This window comes from Henckelia pumila, unplaced genomic scaffold (assembly GCF_033568475.1).
Source record: "Henckelia pumila isolate YLH828 unplaced genomic scaffold, ASM3356847v2 CTG_525:::fragment_3, whole genome shotgun sequence".
Lineage (NCBI taxonomy): Eukaryota > Viridiplantae > Streptophyta > Magnoliopsida > Lamiales > Gesneriaceae > Henckelia > Henckelia pumila.
Window position 1 is genome coordinate 2,802,463 of NW_027331857.1, and position 17,335 is coordinate 2,819,797.

The 17,335-nt window shown below is 33.2% G+C and overlaps 3 protein-coding genes across 4 annotated transcripts; all 3 read right to left on the reverse strand.

Moving 5' to 3' along the window:
• Nucleotides 1-324: 324 nt before the first annotated feature.
• Nucleotides 325-2,372, reverse strand: LOC140873109 (heat stress transcription factor A-2-like). The gene is made up of 2 exons (XM_073276088.1): nt 1,932-2,372; nt 325-1,080 (listed from the first exon to the last, which is right to left on the reverse strand). The coding sequence occupies exons 1-2, from the start codon at nt 2,370-2,372 to the stop codon at nt 325-327; spliced, it is 1,197 nt and encodes a 398-aa protein (XP_073132189.1).
• Nucleotides 2,373-4,043: 1,671 nt separating this feature from the next.
• On the reverse strand, nt 4,044-5,786 carry LOC140873288 (uncharacterized). Its single transcript, XM_073276376.1, has 2 exons — nt 5,626-5,786; nt 4,044-5,504 (listed from the first exon to the last, which is right to left on the reverse strand). The coding sequence occupies exons 1-2, from the start codon at nt 5,734-5,736 to the stop codon at nt 4,458-4,460; spliced, it is 1,158 nt and encodes a 385-aa protein (XP_073132477.1). The 5' UTR covers nt 5,737-5,786; the 3' UTR covers nt 4,044-4,457.
• A 395-nt stretch (nt 5,787-6,181) lies between these two features.
• On the reverse strand, nt 6,182-9,271 carry LOC140873301 (uncharacterized). 2 transcript variants are annotated; one of them, XM_073276394.1, is made up of 6 exons: nt 9,071-9,271; nt 8,635-8,694; nt 8,468-8,542; nt 7,731-8,268; nt 6,553-6,621; nt 6,182-6,439 (listed from the first exon to the last, which is right to left on the reverse strand). In XM_073276394.1, exons 4-6 carry the CDS (start codon nt 7,917-7,919, stop codon nt 6,221-6,223), a joined length of 477 nt encoding a protein of 158 aa, XP_073132495.1. In that variant the 5' UTR covers nt 7,920-8,268; nt 8,468-8,542; nt 8,635-8,694; nt 9,071-9,271; the 3' UTR covers nt 6,182-6,220. The 2 variants fall into 2 exon arrangements, with proteins under 2 accessions (XP_073132495.1, XP_073132494.1); XM_073276393.1 differs by lacking the exon at nt 6,182-6,439 and having other exon boundaries at nt 8,468-8,694.
• Between the last annotated feature and the right edge of the window lie 8,064 nt (nt 9,272-17,335).

Consider the following 17,335-nt stretch of genomic DNA (forward strand, 5'->3'; position numbering starts at 1 on the left):
ACTAGAAATCTAGGAGCTATGCTTCTAGGCAAAAAAAAGTGTTGGAGAAAGAAGATAAGAATACACAATGCGTTTTCACTTCTTCCATGCATCATATGTTGATTCTTCTAAACAAGAAAATAATTTTTCAACCAGTCCGGGATGGCCTTCCCTATTTCCACCTCCTACATAACAAAAAGGTTTCATTTGGTATAGAAAACGATAATAAATAGCAAGGGTACCGTTATGTAAAGATTTTCACCCTTCATTATTAAAGAGAAAAAAGAGTATATAGCGGCTAGGACGAGGCCTAGTCATTGAGAGAATAAGATTTTTACCTTGAAACTATGCTATGGATGCTGGACATGGAGGGGAGGGTTTTGCCATTAAATCCTCCAACTCTAGAATAAGATCAGATTGTTTCTTCGTCAGCCCTACCATTTCGTCTTCCTTCTGATATATGATCTCCTCCTCCATGAGGTTCTCCAAAAAGAAGTATTTTTCAGGGCACTCCCCTAAGCTACTTGTTCCGGAGAAAGCTTCAGCCTTATGATTCAATAAACAGCTGCCAGAATCATCAGAAGATAATACTGTCTTTTCATCAAGACTAGCATCATCGATATCATGAGCATCGATGATTTTCATGGATTCAAATAAGTTACCACCACCTGAGTCACAAGAATTTAAGTACCTCCTCTTCTTCAAGACCTCTAGTGGTGCCCTTTTCTTCTTTATTTTTTCAGTGAAGTTCTGCAGAAACATTTGGTCCTTTAGGGACTCCATCAAGAAATTGATCATATGTTTTCGCTTCATTTTGGTGATGTCGAGACGGTGTTTAAGAGAAGCCAGATGTTTTTGTGCATTCTCTTGCTGTTGCCTAAGCATCATTATCTCTTCATTGGTAGCATTTTGTTCGGACCTCAGTGTCTCAAGATCTGCCTCCATGCTATTCTTGGTTGAATCCAACGAGTTATACACAGCTCCTTGTCTGATTTGAGGATCGTACTTTCTTCTTTTGATGTTCTTTAGCAAATGCTTCTTCCCTTGCTGAAAGTTTTCATTGGCAAATTCCCATCTGCCTAAATTAATCTTTCTAAATTGCTGCAAATTATCATGTTTCAACAAGTTCCAATCAATTTTGACATTTACAAACAACATAAAGAACATAGAACATTCTTCAGTGAAGCGAAATGTCAATCAAAAAATATAAAACGAACACATGATCCAACACAAAAAATAAGCAGCACTTTGGTTTACAGCGATACAAAACAAAGGAAAAAAATAGCAGAAGCCTTCTATAGTCCGAACCAGACATAATCTACACAATGAATGTCGAGCATAAGGCAAATTAACATCAAAATGAATTTTTTCTATAAAAGCATTATCAAACCGTGCATTAGAAAAGAGAAAAAAGCTTCAATTGGAAGAAATGAACAGACTCCAAGCTAGAAAATGCCAATACTGGATAATATGGAATTATTTTCCATAGAAACTCTTTCACAGCAAATCCATAGCCGATCCTTCACTTTCCCACTCAAAACAAATCTGAATACTGTGGCGAGAAATCAAGACTACTGCATAGACACTAGCTATCTCAAAATAATATAAAAAACCATCATAATACAAATCACTATCATAACCAGAACAGAGATACATGCCTTATGATCATAAAATTCTTCACTTCAAGTGAAAAATGTAAGAACAGGGCTAATCGTCCTTTAAGAAAAATACAACAAATTGCCAATTTTTTTACTCAAATATCGTACACGAAAGTATTTCCATCGGCCCTTAACTTCAAGAAAGATGGAAACCCGATAATAAATCTGTCCCAAGCAAGCAAGAAACAGAACTAAAACACATGGATTGGGAAGAAACTATGCAAGAAATCACCCGTAGAAACTGTAATGTCACGATAAATAAAAAACCAAAATAATCCAACCACTGATGCTTACATAAGTGTTTAGTTGACGAACAAAGCTAGAGAAATTGTTGTGCTTGAAGTGTTTAGGGAGCAAATCAGTGGACAACCTGTGAGGATCCCAGACAACAAAACTAGACCCCGTACTTCTCCATGATACTATAGAATCAGTATTGGGGTCATTCACAATCTCATACGTTTTCGTCAAAAATGGCGGTGGCCCCATTTCTCCAAGCCTTTCTATTGGCCTCGGCATCTCCTTTCCTGGAGCCTCCACACCATCACCATCACCATCACCATCACCGCCACAGCGGCCAAAAAAACCACCACCAACGTCGGCATCTTCTGCAAGAGATATGTATGGCTTTCCTACGACACCAGCAAACGGTTCATTCTCGTTGGGCACCTTCATCACTCCACCATTTTCTTCGTTTCGCTCCACATTAAGCTCATTTGTTGCTGTTTCAGGCCCCATAGTTGCATAACACGCGACTTTGATATACTGATCACTTTACCACGCCGATTATATGACTTGTGATATGGCTTGGTTTACAGGTGGCGCCATGGCAGGAATGAGAGAGAAATACGGTGCCCAATGAAAATCTTTATTTTTCTTTTTCTTGTTTTTTTTCCGAGTTATTTACAAAAACAACCCATATAAAATGTTAAAAAAATATGGTTCTTTCTTTGTGAACATTTAATAAGCATCAAATCCCTTAACTTTTCAAAATATTTGCACGTTTTTACTCTCAATATGAAGAATGTTGAACACGCGCGTTGACTGAGTGTGTTTTTACCAAATTTCAGCCATTGATACGAAAATACCATCACACAAATCCCTGCACAAAATCAAATATTTTTACATGTCTAGTTGATTACTTGATTAATCAAAAATATATATATGCCATATCGTATAATGTGTTGTATGTATTTGATATAACATTTATTTTTACATGTTTAGTTGATTAATCAGACACACACACATATAATATACATACATACGATCGATATCGTACGCGAATTGCATCTGTAATATAATATATAAATATAATGTGTTGAATATATGATATAACATTTATTTTTTAAGGTGTTTGAATTTAATATGATATGCATTTTTCGTAATTTGCATTTTTATGAGATTTTTTTTTTTTTTTTGCAATTAAAGTTGAGCATACCAAGAGATCAATTAAAATGTTCCTTCTTAATATATACTAGTAAGCATATGCACACGATGCGTGCATATAAATTAATTTTTTTTCGTGTATTACAAACTTGTATATGAAATATAATAAAAACTGGATAATTTATATTTAATGTTATGTTTTTTGTTATTAACTTTTGATTATTTATTTTATTTTTAAAAAATTATGGTATAGGTAAGGGTATTTAGGAGATAAAAAATGGTATGACGTAACTTACCAAAAATAGTTATTATTCATGCCTCAAACTTAATAATATAGAGGAGATATATATATATATATATATATATATATATATATATATAAAATCATGTAACAATAGGGATGACAATTTTCTCGGTTTGAGAACCCGCGGAAAAAAACCGAAACAGGGCGTGTATGAAAAAAATTTTTGAGTATGATAAAAATCCCCGAAGCATAATGTGAATGAGTTTTGTATTTGAAAACGAAGATGTGGAAGACATCCCGTCCCCGCCCCATCCCATTATCATCCCTATGATGTGGCTTCAGATCAATATGTGATATGAATTTTCGATTCAATCTAATCAAAAAATATATATTATTTTTTAATGTCAAAATTACTTTTGATTATAAATCTAAATTAGGTCGACATATGACTATCTCACCACTCTATTGAACAAACTATTACTTCTGTCAAAATTACTTTGCATTGCAAATCTAGATAAGTCGGTACTTCTAACAAACAGACCTACTCATATAAATATTCGTATTTGATTTTGCAAAATGCACCTTTGTAATTCGAAAGAGGTTGACGCGAATATTTTTATAATCTTTCACATCTAAATTTTTCTTATTTAATCTTCAAAGTATACATGCCGAACGTATTACATGATAACATGAGTTGACCCACATTGTTTGAAAAAATCATGTTCGGTTTTGTGTATTTGTAATTTTGCGATTTGTTATATTGTCAAGTTGTACATGCATATGTGCAGAAAAACATTTTCACACAGAATTTAAATAAATTCTAATAAAACTATAGTCTCAATCCCTGATTCGAGCCTAACTCCAGGATAACTTATTTTGCAGATTCACATAACAAATCAAACTGGAAAAATGAACAATCAATTCAAAATTAAACTTGACCTCATAATCGCTTCAAACTTCGTGCTGATCCCAAGCCCAGTCGCTAAAATTCGAGCTTGCATAAAATATGCCTAACATACAACCTGCCTCAGATTTATCCTTTCCTTCGACACTAAATTGCTCCAAGACATTCTCCACAGACGATTCCACAATCCCTCATTCGAACCTGGGGATTGATGAAAACCAGTTTCAAGGATGAAGGTCACCCCCAAACTTCAAGAACTTAAAGTGATCAACGTGAGATTTTTCCAGCTTCATATAAGAGTGTGCCTTGACTTAGTTTCAGCCTCAAACTTCGCTGCGAACGCTAATGTTGACTGGACGGCCCTCTGCACCAAACTTGGTGAATTTGACAGCGACATCCTAAAATTGCTGGATATAGTTTGGGGATGTCCCGCTGATGCTGATTGATCACATGGGCCACTGAACGGAAGTAGGTGTGTTTTAACAGGAAACTTACAGGGTGTAGTTGGTTTCTCTTCAGTTGATGACAAAAAAGTGCCATTTTTATTATTATTCGGTCCCCCCAAGGATGAATCATCTGGTTGATTTTTGTCCTGTGACACGGAATTTATATGCAACGGTATAGTCGCAGATGTTCTATTTGCCTCACCATTCAAGTTCCACGACAAATCTGTCGCATTTCGGCTTGTCTGATCATGATCTTCAAAAGAATCGCCACTCTTGGGCAACGGACGAGTTTGTTTACCGTCAGCCAACTCAGCCATAACCATCTGTCCAGCTTCTTTAAATCTATCCGAAAAGAAGTTAGAGAATGTCTTGAAACTGGAACCATCTATGGAGGATTGAGCAAAAGATAAGAAATTTACTCCTCGGGGTCTCCTTGAAGCCAATTCCTCAGGCGTCTTGTTCAACTTATTAGTGCTGCTTGATACTTTTGGGTTTGCTTCATGGAGAACCTCAACAGCATCCCCGGATTTCCGAACTGATTCATCCAGTTTGAGCTTACTGTTTTGACCAAGCGAGATATCGGTAAGGAAGCAAACTCCTTTAGGAGCATGTGCAACGGTCCTCGAGAAAGGCTTAGCCACAAATTTTGCTGAGCTATTACCAGATTTCCCTGGAGAGGAAAATTTAGCATCGTTTTTCTGATGGGATGTGAGAATATCTGAGGAATTACTGGAGTTTGAGTTATATAGTTGAGGCAAAAACTTCATTTCAGGCCTAGTGACTATTGATGCCGTGAAAGAGCCTGCTTTTTCTGGCCCTTTAGGCTGCTCAGATTTCAACTCAGGCTTCAAGGCATTATGTGGCACGGATAGAATCTGGGTTTCCAGTATCTGAGATAATGTTAATTAAAAAACTTGGTAAAACATATCTAAACATCGACTTACTGTAGTAGAAAGCAAGAGAAAAGTGACGGCACCTTAACTAACTAGAATCTACAAAAGAAAATATTACCTTGTGTGAAAATAAGCAGTCAGCACCTCTATTACAAAATCCTGTTGACGTATAATTGTTGCATGGATACTTGGATAGTTGATGATCATATGGGCAGTCATCTCCTTTCATGCAAGAGCTACGGGCAAAATGACCGCAGGGCTGTAAGATATAAGATAGGCATTCTTTAAAAGATATAAACCATCAATCTCTGAAGGACTTGATCCATACAATAGATATTAAACCATGAGTACACATTTTGGTTCAGGTGCATAAATTTTTAAAACAATTTTAGGAATACATGTTGGTTTCCCCATCAGAAAATCAAGGTACTGCAGAATTGAACTTCATAATGCACCCCTCAATCACATATTCATATTTGACTTCAATCTTGTCCCTCGCGGACCAGCGTGAAAGATAAGGATGCATGCTCTTGAACCCCAGCATGATACAAGACTTTGCCGAGATTCATGCAGATATGTATATTACAAAAACATAGCAGTTGCAAAGTCATATCTTAGATTTTGTCAAGGGTGTTGTATCATGGGAGAATTTGCACTTCTCACCCTGTACAAACCACAATGAACAATATGAGTGCATGTGAGTGTCGTATTTCCTAGCATGGGAATGTAGTTGCAGGATCAAGTATATATAAACAACTAAGATATGACTCATACGACGCATCCAATATCATAGGTTGAGGATAAAATACAACCTCATGGCACTTCCCTTGCAAATAGTGACGACAATACATTATCTTTTTTGGCTGTGAAACTGTTTGCAGCTTTAATCTTTTAATACCAAGCTTCCTGTTCTTTTCTGCTCGTTTTCTTTTCTGCAAGTAACATTTTGGGCTAATTATAGATTAGGAAACACATATCAAAGCTAAGCTAATACATGAAAATCACATTTGTAATTGTCATAGTTGTATATATTCCTTTTACAAACCTTTTTCTCAGCATTTCTTTCCTTGGCTGAAGAACCATTCTTCCTTTTATTGGTTCTGCCATCTCCTTCCTGCATTAGGATCTCCAAATGTCATCAATCTTGAGATGATTGCAAATTGTTTATATTATATCTCAATGATGGCTTATAATTCAAAGTCCATGCAGTGCTGAAAGTTCTCTATTGCCTTACATTTTCAACTGCTTATAACAAATCACATTTGACAACAGTTTCAAGGATCTCGTCGGACACAAATGACGAGAGAAACTTGTCACGAGAGAAACTTGTCCTTCCTCCCATTCCAGTGATTAGGTTTTATTTTTCTCACTCTAACGATACATTTCTTTGTTTTATTCAAGTGCTGTAATGGAGGAAGTGAGGAACAAAGAAGAGACTGGTGTTTGTCTCTGTGCTCTCATTGGTGCAATATTTACTTTTTATGAAACTCCAAACAAGCTACATGTAAGAAGAGTAAATAGAGGAAATACCATATAACATCTCCCTATTAACATGAGAGATAAAATTTGTATTTCTTCCATGCAAAGTCAAGTTCATAAGTATTAAATTAACTTATTTTAAAAAAAATAATAATAATATTAACTTAAACCGAAGCAAAAGAAGAGTCCAACCACCAGGATGAAATAGTGAACAACTCTGAATCATTTCAGGACTACTCTATAGCAAACTGTCAGCGAAAACAAAACAAATTGCATACAGTAGCAAATCAAAATAAGATGAAAGAATATCAATTCTGGCCATATCATGTTGCAGTAACAAGAAGTTTACATGAGAAAAACATTTCATGCCCCAAGTATCATCGAAATTTCAGATAAAGGAAGGTAACAAGAATAAATCAAGGTATGCAAAGTTACTAATGTAAGTTAAAAATGCATAACACTAAATTCCTACAAAAACTGCTTATATTGACTGGAAAATCTACTGGGTCAATGATATAAAAATTGTCATGTAAACTAAATTGGTGTAAATTTACCCCCAAGAGTAAGGCCAACAAAACTCTTTCCACTAAAAGTCCCACGATCTTGCATTAGGATTATGATGACTCGTGTAAGAATAACTACAATACAACAACAATGATTTGAAGATGCAACCACACTGTTGCATCAAGAATCTAAAAATTATATCAAGCAAAACAAGGAACATGCATAAGAAACATATCATACCTTTTTGGTGGTAGCAGAAATTGGATTATCATGGATATGCTTTTGGAGGATTATGCCAGACAGAGGTAAAGTTTCGAAAAAAGTGGGTACAGTATCAAATCCTTGAGTTTCCATATCATCACCATCAACAGAGCTTAGGGCCTGAATATCTAGTGATGGCCTGGATGATGCTCTATGTTCCATCTTCATACAATCATTTTCCTTGTCCACACGAGTATCATGTCGCGGGAACCTCCTGTCATCACTCTTGCAAGTGAAGTCTTCTTTATACCCATTGTTCTCAGAAGTATGTATGGATATCCTTCCCAAAGATGCGCATCATTAGATAACGGATCAATTGACATATCACAGACTCCAGCTTCAACATATATTTCCCCTTCTTCGATCTCTTCATCCACCCCTGATGTAGACACAAGCTTCTCCAATTCCATCTCTTTCAGCTGCACTTGATGCTCAAATTCTTTAGAAGTATTGACCTCCAGTGCAGAGATGTTCTTTTTGCTGTTGTTTCCCGATTTTGGTGATTTAGAAACCATATCTGCACCGAAACAAGAGTCAAGAACTTCAGAAAAATCATCAATAGAGAATTCCTCGTCCACTGTCAGCTGTCCCATTGAACCAACATGAACAATATCCAGATTTTCTTGCTCTGTGGCATTTTGAACAACACAATCGACATGCAGGTTTCCACCAATCAAGAAATCCCCACAACTCATACTATCTGCTTGTGTGATTACCTCCTCTCTATTTGTTACTACCTTCGCACCACCCAATTCTGTTACTGTTGCACGTCCATCGACCAAATCTCCATCCTGAAAGCCAACATTTGCCACGCTCTTATAGATCCCATTTCCTTGAACTAACATGTCATTAGGAACTAATAATTCAGCTGACTTCAACTCACCATGATTAATTTGGGTATTTTCATCACTCCCTCGTCTTAAACCAACACCTTCGCTAGAACCTTCGCACAACAAAAAGCAGGAATCATATTACTACTAAAATTTCACCAAGAAAGTCCATGCAGCATGAAAAAATGCCCCAAATTTCGAAATAATTCAACCATTTGATGTACAGATAAACTCAAGTCCTCCTAGTTTAAAATAAATCAGGGCTATTAATATGCTTCAACGCAACATTTCAGAACTCCTCCTAGTTTAAAAAAGCGCAAAAATCGCATACACGATCACTTGTCTCCAATCGAAGGAACACATATACAGATGAAAACGAGCAAATGCTTCTTTTCCCCCTAATTTACTTCAATCCGCTAAATTTAAAACACGTCAAGTATCAAAAGCGAAGTAACACAAATTGAATGCCCGAAAGAAATATCGCATCACCGTGAAGTTGAGAACTGTCGGTGTAGCAGTGAGAGATAAGTTGGATGAGATTGAGGTACGTCTGGCTGCGTATTGGCCTTCGGAGACGAGGCGGGAACGACAGGGCGGTTGCTTCAGACATATTTAGGGTTTGAAGCTGCCTCGGATCCTCCATTAGAACGCCGCCGTTTGAATTTCGAGCTTTGATGTTCGGCGATTGGGATGATGTCTTACGACGCTAGGGATGACAATGGGGCGGGTCGGGGACGGGGATGTCTTCCCCATCCCCATTCCCGAATTCAAATCCGATCCCCATATCCTCCCCGATCCCCATTAGTTTTTATCGTTGATTTCCCATACCCGCTGGGATCAAGTCCTCATCCCCATACACATACTCATACCCGAAAATATATATATTTATCTATATTATAAATAAATTTTATTATAATATATATATATATATATATGAATTAGTAAATTTTATTACATAAGAATATAAAAATTATTATTCAATTTTTTAATAAAATAACTAAAATATTTTGGGTCAAATTTTTTATTATAATATTAAATTTTAAAATTAATAAAAATATTTTAATTTCTATACATCAAAATTCTTATTTTTAAAAAATAATATGTATCAAAAATTTATTAAGATTATATATTGTTTATAAATTTATCAAAATAAATAATATATATATATATATGTATATATATATATTTAGACTAATATAAATACTTTATATGTGTACATAAGATGAATGAGATTCAAATAATATTTTTATGTTATAAAAAAGTACGCTATCATTAATGGATTTATTATATATAATGTAAAAATATATATAAACAAAATAATAATAATACTTTTAATTTTAATTTTTTAATAATATTTTAGATTTAATAAAATTTTATAATTAAAATAATAATAATAATTTTATTATTATTATATCGTGGCGGGTTCGGGGATGGGGATAGCATCCCCATACCCGCCCCAATATGTTACCGAACCCATATACGAAAATTCTCCCCCAAATCCGTTCCGTTTTGGATTTTTCCTGCGGGTATCCGAACCCGTGGAAAAAATTGTCATCTCTATACTACGCCAACCAGTATCATAGGTTGAGGACAAAATACAACCTCGTGGCACTTCCCCTTGCAAATCATGATATATGTATATATTACATTTGTATTATAGATTAGGAAACTGACTCTTTATATTGTTCATTGTGGTTTGTACAGGGTGAGAAGTGCAAATTCTCCCATGATACAACACCCTTCTTGACAAAATCTAAGATATGACTTTGCAACTACTGTGTTTTTGTAATATACATATATCATGACAATTAATAGCGGTATATATCCAAATTAGTGTGGCAAAGAATAAGTTGGATAGTAGTTTTCAGCCACATGCTGCATGAAGTTTCGTAACAAAACCACATTCAGAAGTTATTGAATAAAGGATGCAATCTAGAATGAAGCAAACGAAAGAAACTAGTTTGGATGCTGAATGAATCTGCATTCTAAGTGTTTCTTGACCTATTCATGTGCAAAATCGAAGTAACAACAGTAAATGAAATGTTTTTCTTGGCTCGGAATTGTAGAAGTTAAAAGTTTGACAGTGAATTTGTCTAAAACAATTAAATAAAAATATCTTGAATAGTTCAATTCAAATTTCAGAACAAACATAACAATCAATTTAGTTTTCATCTCAGGAATATATGAAGAGCATACCCAATACCTTGAAATTAAGTATGTATTAAATGCATCCACATCAAACAAATCCAAGACTCGAACTATCTGCAATTTAAATTTAAAATGGATAAAACCCAGCAAAAATTTATTTCAAAGTATTAGGTCATTAACCCGTCGCTATGAGTTCTACCCCTCTGCTTTGATATTTTCGACTCTGTTTTTAACACTATCCTTGAATCTATATATATTTTTAGTCTAGAAAAGTTTGTTTTTTTAGCAAAAATTGATGCAGCAATTCGAATGACATTTCATAATGGTTGCTAGGTTAAAGTTTTTTTTAATAAAAAATTCCATCATTCGGTTCGAAAATCACAAATCTATATTCACAAAATGACAGTCTAAATTATTTACTACTCTTCCATCCAAGTCCATTCTTCTACCGCCCTCAACACACTCACAACACATCAAGAAAACCCACAAAAACCCCACAAATGTGTGAAACAAAAAACCTGGAACAAATAAGTTTCTTATAATGCATGTCACCTTGTTGTCCGGGAGCCAAAAAGAGTTTCCAACGAAGATTTGAATCTTTATTCTTTTCATCTGATTACGAAAAGAAAAATATAAAAATTATTTGCATTGAAATAGAACGATACATACATACCAATACCATGATACATACATACCAATACCATATAAGCTAAATATTTCCTCATTTTTTATGTTTATATGTATTTTGTTTATCCTTTTTTCATTTAAAAAATCGGAAAAGAGTTCGGAGCTTGTCTTTCGTCTTTATTGATATCCCTCCCACCTCAAAGAGGGACGATCGATAGTTTGGACCTTCTCAGAACAGAAGTTTGAATCAAGAGAGACGAGAGACAGACTTAAATTTGCTCTTTTTGGGGCCCATCAACAAGGCGACATGAATTATTAGAAACTTATTTGTTCCACGACTTTTGTTTCACACATTTGTGGGTTTTCTTGATGTGTTGTGGGTGTGTTAAGGGCAGTAGAAAAATGGACTTGGATGGAAGAGTAGTTAAGAATTTAGATTGTCATTTTGTGAATATAGATTTGTGATTTTCGATCCGAATGATGAAATTTTTTATTAGATAAACTTTAACCCAACAACCATTGTGAAGTGTCATTCGAATTGCTGCATAAATTTTTTCTAAAAAAAAGACTTTTCTAGACTAAGAATATATATAGATTCAAGGATAGTGTTAAAACAGAGTCGAAAATATCAAGGCCGATGGGGAGAACACATAACGATGGGTTAATGACCTAATGCTTTGAAAATAATTTTTATTGGGTGTTATCCATTTTTAAATTTAAATTGCAGATAGTTCGAGTTTTGGAGTTTTTTGATGTGGAGACATTTTACACACACTTAATATCAAAGTATTGGGTTGGTATGCTCTTCAGATATTCCTGAGATGAAAACTAAATTGATTGTTATGTTTGTTCTGAACTTTGAATTGAACTATTCAAGATGTTTTTATATTTTTTTTGTTTTAGACAAATTCATCGTCAAACTTTTAACTTCTACAATTTCGAGCCAAGAAAAACATTTCATTTACTGTTGTTACTTTGGTTTTGCACATGAATATGTCAAGAAACACTTAGAACGTGGATTGGTTCAGCATCCGGACTAGTTTCTTTCGTTTGCTTCATTCTAGCCTACATCTTTTATTCAAGAACTTCTAAATGTGGTTCCATTACGAAACTTCACGCAATATATAGTTGGAAACTACTATCCAACTTATTCTTTGCCACACTGATTTGGATATATATCGCTATTAATTTTCATGATATATGTATATTACAAAAACACAGTAGTTGCAAAATCATACCTTAGATTTTGTCAAGAAGGGTGTTGTATCATGGGAGAATTTGCACTTCTCACCATGTACAAACCACAATAAACAATATAAAGAGCGAGTTTTGAGCAATTATTTTCTCGTCTATTGAGTGCATGTACATAAGTGTCGCATTTCCTATCCTAGCATGAAAATGAATGAACATGGTCAAGTATATATATATGAACAACTAAGATATGACCCCTACGACGCTAGGGTTGGCAATGGGGCGGGTCGGGGACGGGGATGCCTTCCCCATTCCTATCGCCGTCCCCGAATTCAAATCCGATCCACATACCCGCCACGATCCCCAATAGTTTTTATTGGGGATTTCCCATACCCGCTGGGATCAAGTCCCCATCCCCATACACAAACTCATACCCGAAAATATATATATTTATCTATATAATAAATAAATTTTATTATAATATATATATATATATATATATATATATATATGAATTAGTAAATTTTATTATATAAGAATATAAAAATTATTATTCAATTTTTTAATAAAATACCTAAAATATTTTGGGTCAAAATTTTTATTATAATATTAAATTTTAAAATTAATAAAAATAATTTAAATACAAAATATTTCTATACATCAAAATTATTATTTTAAAAAAATAATATGTATCAAAAATTTATTAAAATTATATATTGTTTATAAATTTATCAAAATAAATAATGTGTATATATATATATATATATATATTTAGACTAATATAAATACTTTATATGTGTACGTAAGATGAATGAGATTCAAATAATATTTTTATGTTATAAAAAACTACGTTATTATAAACGGATGTATTATATAACTAGTACACTAAGCACATGCATTGCATGTGCACATAATATAATTTTATAAAAATAATAATTAAAAATTAAGATAGTGGGATAGTGGAGATAAGACGTGGGAGTTTTTTAATCCCAAATTACATTTTTACCTTTTAATTATTGAATATATTTGAAAGAATTATAAGGATAAATTTGGAAATCTATTAAAATAACCAAAGTTAGTTACTCTAATGGGTTTATCAATTATAATATTGTAAATATGTAAAAATATATATACAAACAAAATAATAATAATACTTTTAATTTTAATTTTTTAATAATATTTAGGATTTAATAAATTTTATAATTAAAATAATAATAATAATAATAATAATAATAATAATTTTATTATTATTATATCGTGGCGGGTTCGGGGATGGCCCCATACCCGCCCCAATATGTTACCGAACCCATATACGAAAATTTTCCCCCAAACATGTCCAGTTTTGGATTTTTCCTGCGGGTATCCGAACCCGTGGGAAAAATTGTCATCTCAATACGACGTCATCCAGTATCATAGGTTGAGGACAAAATACAACCTCGTGGCACTTTCCCTTGCAAATCATGATATATGTATATATTACATTGTTATTAGATTAGGAAACTGACTCGTTATATTGTTCATTGTGGTTTGTACAGGGTGAGAAGTGCAAATTCTCCCATGATACAACACCCTTCTTGACAAAATCTAAGATATGACTTTGCAACTACTGTGTTTTTGTAATATACATATATCATGACAATTAATAGCGGTATATATCCAAATTAATGTGGCAAATAATAAGTTGGATAGTAGTTTTCAGCCACATGCTGCATGAAGTTTCGTAACAGAATCACATTCAGAAGTAATTGAATAAAGGATGTAAGCTAGAATGAAGCAAACGAAAGAAACTAGTCCGAATGTTGAACGAATCCGCATTCTAAGTGTTTCTTGACCTATTCATGTGCAAAACCGAAGTAAGAACAGTAAATGACATGTTTTTCTTGGCTCGGAATTGTAGAAGTTAAAAGTTTGACGGTGAATTTGTCTAAAATAATTAAATAAAAACATCTTGAATAGTTCAATTCAAATTTCAGAACAAACATAACAATCAATTTAGTTTTCATCTCAGGAATATATGAAGAGCATACCAACCCAATACCTTGAAATTAAGTATGTATTAAATGCATCTACATCAAACAAATCCAAGACTCGAACTATCTGCAATTTAAATTTAAAATGGATAAAACCCAGTAAAATTTTATTTTCAAAGTATTAGGTCATTAACCCGTCGCTATGAGTTCTACCCCTCTGCTTTGATATTTTCGACTCTGTTTTTAACACTATCCTTGAAACTATATATATTTTTAGTCTAGAAAAGTTTGTTTTTTTAGCAAAAATTGATGCAGCAATTCGAATGACATTTCACAATGGTTGCTAGGTTAAAGTTTTTTTTAATAAAAAATCCCATCATCCGGTCCGAAAATCACAAATCTATATTCACGAAATGACAGTCTAAATTATTTACTACTCTTTCATCCAAGTCCATTCTTCTACCGCCCTCAACACACTCACAACACATCAAGAAAACCCACAAAAAACCTACAAATGTGTGAAACAAAAGACCTGGAACAAATAAGTTTCTAATAATGCATGTCACCTTGTTGACTGTGAGCCAAAAAGAGTTTCCAACGAATTTAAGCTTGTCTCTCGTCTCTCTTGATATCCCTCCCACCTCAAAGAGGGACGATCAATAGTTTGGACCTTCTCAGAACAGAAGTTTGAATCAAGGGAGACGAGAGACAGGCTTAAATTTGCTGGAAACTCTTTTTGGGGCCCGTCAACAAGGCGACATGAATTATTAGAATCTTATTTGTTCCATGGCTGTTGTTTCACACATTTGTGGGTTTTCTTGATGTGTTGTGGGTGTGTTGAGGGCGGTAGAAGAATGGACTTGGATGGAAGAGTAGTTTAGAATATAGATTGTCATTTTGTGAATATAGATTTGTGATTTTCGGTCCGGATGATGGAATTTTTTATTAGAGAAACTTTAACCCAACAACCATTGTGAAGTGTCATTCGAATTGCTGCATCAATTTTTGCTAAAAAAAAAAGACTTTTCTAGACTAAGAATATATATAGATTCAAGGATAGTGTTAAAACAGAGTCGAAAATATCAAGGCCGAGGGGGAGAACACATAACGATGACCTAATACTATGAAAATAATTTTTATTGGGTGTTATCCATTTTAAATTTAAATTGCAGATAGTTCGAGTCTTGGAGTTGTTTGATATGGAGGCATTTAACACACACTTAATATCAAAGTATTGAGGTTGTATTCTCTTCAGATATTCCTGAGATGAAAACTAAATTGATTGTTATGTTTGTTCTGAACTTTGAATTGAACTATTCAAGATGTTTTTATTTTTATTTTGTTTTAGACAAATTCACTGTCAAACTTGTAACTTCTACAATTTCGAGCCAAGAAAAACATTTCATTTACTATTGTTACTTTTGTTTTGCACATGAATATGTCAAGAAACACTTAGAACGTGGATTCGTTTAGTATCCGAACTAGTTTCTTTCGTTTGCTTCATTCTAACCTACATCCTTTATTCAAGAACTTCTTAATGTGGTTCTATTACGAAACTTCACGTAGTATATAGCTGAAAACTACTATCCAACTTATTCTTTGCCACACTGATTTGGATATATACCGCTATTAATTTTCATGATATATGTATATTACAAAAAAAGCAGTAGTTGCAAAGTCATACCTTAGATTTTGTCAAGAAGGGTGTTGTATAATGGGAGAATTTGCACTTCTTACCATGTACAAACCACAATAAACAATATAAAGAGCCAGTTTTGAGCAATTATTTTCTCGTCTATTGAGTGCATGTACGTAAGTGTCGCATTTCCTATCCTAGCATGAAAATGAATGAACATGACCAAGTATATATATATAGAGTTCTTTTATGGTGCCCAACACTATATGTCCACTTCATGCCCACCATGTACAATAGATGAGTTGACCGGTAAAATCGATGAGTTGACTTGTACATGATGGGCATGAATCGGCCATATAGTGTTGGGCACCATAAAAGAACTATATATATATATATATATATATATATATATATATATATATATGAAAAACTAAGATATGAACCCTACGACGCTAGGTATGACAATGGGGCGGATCGGGGACGGGGATGCCTTCCTCATCCCCGTCTTCGAATTCAAATCTGATCCCCATACCCGCCCCAATCCCCATTAGTTTTTATCGGGTATTTCTCATACCCATCCCAGCTGGGATCAAGTCCCCATCCCCATACCCATACTCATATCCAAAAATATATATATTTTAATCTAGATTATAAATAAATTTTATTATAATATATATATATATATGAATTAGTAAAATTTATTATATAAGAATATAATAATTATTATTCAATTTTTAAATAAAATACCTAAAATATTTTTGTTCAAATTTTTTATTATAATATTTAATTTTAAAATTAATAAAAATATTTTAAATACAAAATATTTCTATACATCAAAATTATTATTTAAAAAAAATACTATGTATCAAAAATTTATTAAGATTATATATTGTTTATAAATTTATCAAAATAAATAATATAAATACTTTATATGTGTACGTAACATGAATGAGATTCAAATAATATTTGTATGTTATAAAAAACTACGCTATCATAAACGGATTTTTATATATAATGTATAAAAATATATATAAACAAAATAATAATAATACTTTTAATTTTAATTTTTTAATAATATTTTAGATTTAATAAAATTTTATAATTAAAATAATAATAATAATAATAATAATAATATTATTATTATTATTATATCGGGGCGGGTTCGGGGATGAGGATATCATC

Coding starts and splice junctions, on each gene's coding strand:
- LOC140873109 (XM_073276088.1), bottom strand. CDS start 2,372: ATGGGGCCTGAAACAGCAACAAATGAGCTTAATGTGGAGCGAAACGAA. Junction 1,081..1,931: donor TTCGTCAACTAAACACTTAT/GTAAGCATCAGT, acceptor GATAATTTGCAG/CAATTTAGAAAGATTAATTT.
- LOC140873288 (XM_073276376.1), bottom strand. CDS start 5,736: ATGAAAGGAGATGACTGCCCATATGATCATCAACTATCCAAGTATCCA. Junction 5,505..5,625: donor ACTGCTTATTTTCACACAAG/GTAATATTTTCT, acceptor ACATTATCTCAG/ATACTGGAAACCCAGATTCT.
- LOC140873301 (XM_073276393.1), bottom strand. CDS start 9,224: ATGGAGGATCCGAGGCAGCTTCAAACCCTAAATATGTCTGAAGCAACC. Junction 8,695..9,070: donor CGACAGTTCTCAACTTCACG/GTGATGCGATAT, acceptor TGTTGTGCGAAG/GTTCTAGCGAAGGTGTTGGT. Junction 8,269..8,467: donor TAGTAACAAATAGAGAGGAG/GTAATCACACAA, acceptor GTTTCGGTGCAG/ATATGGTTTCTAAATCACCA.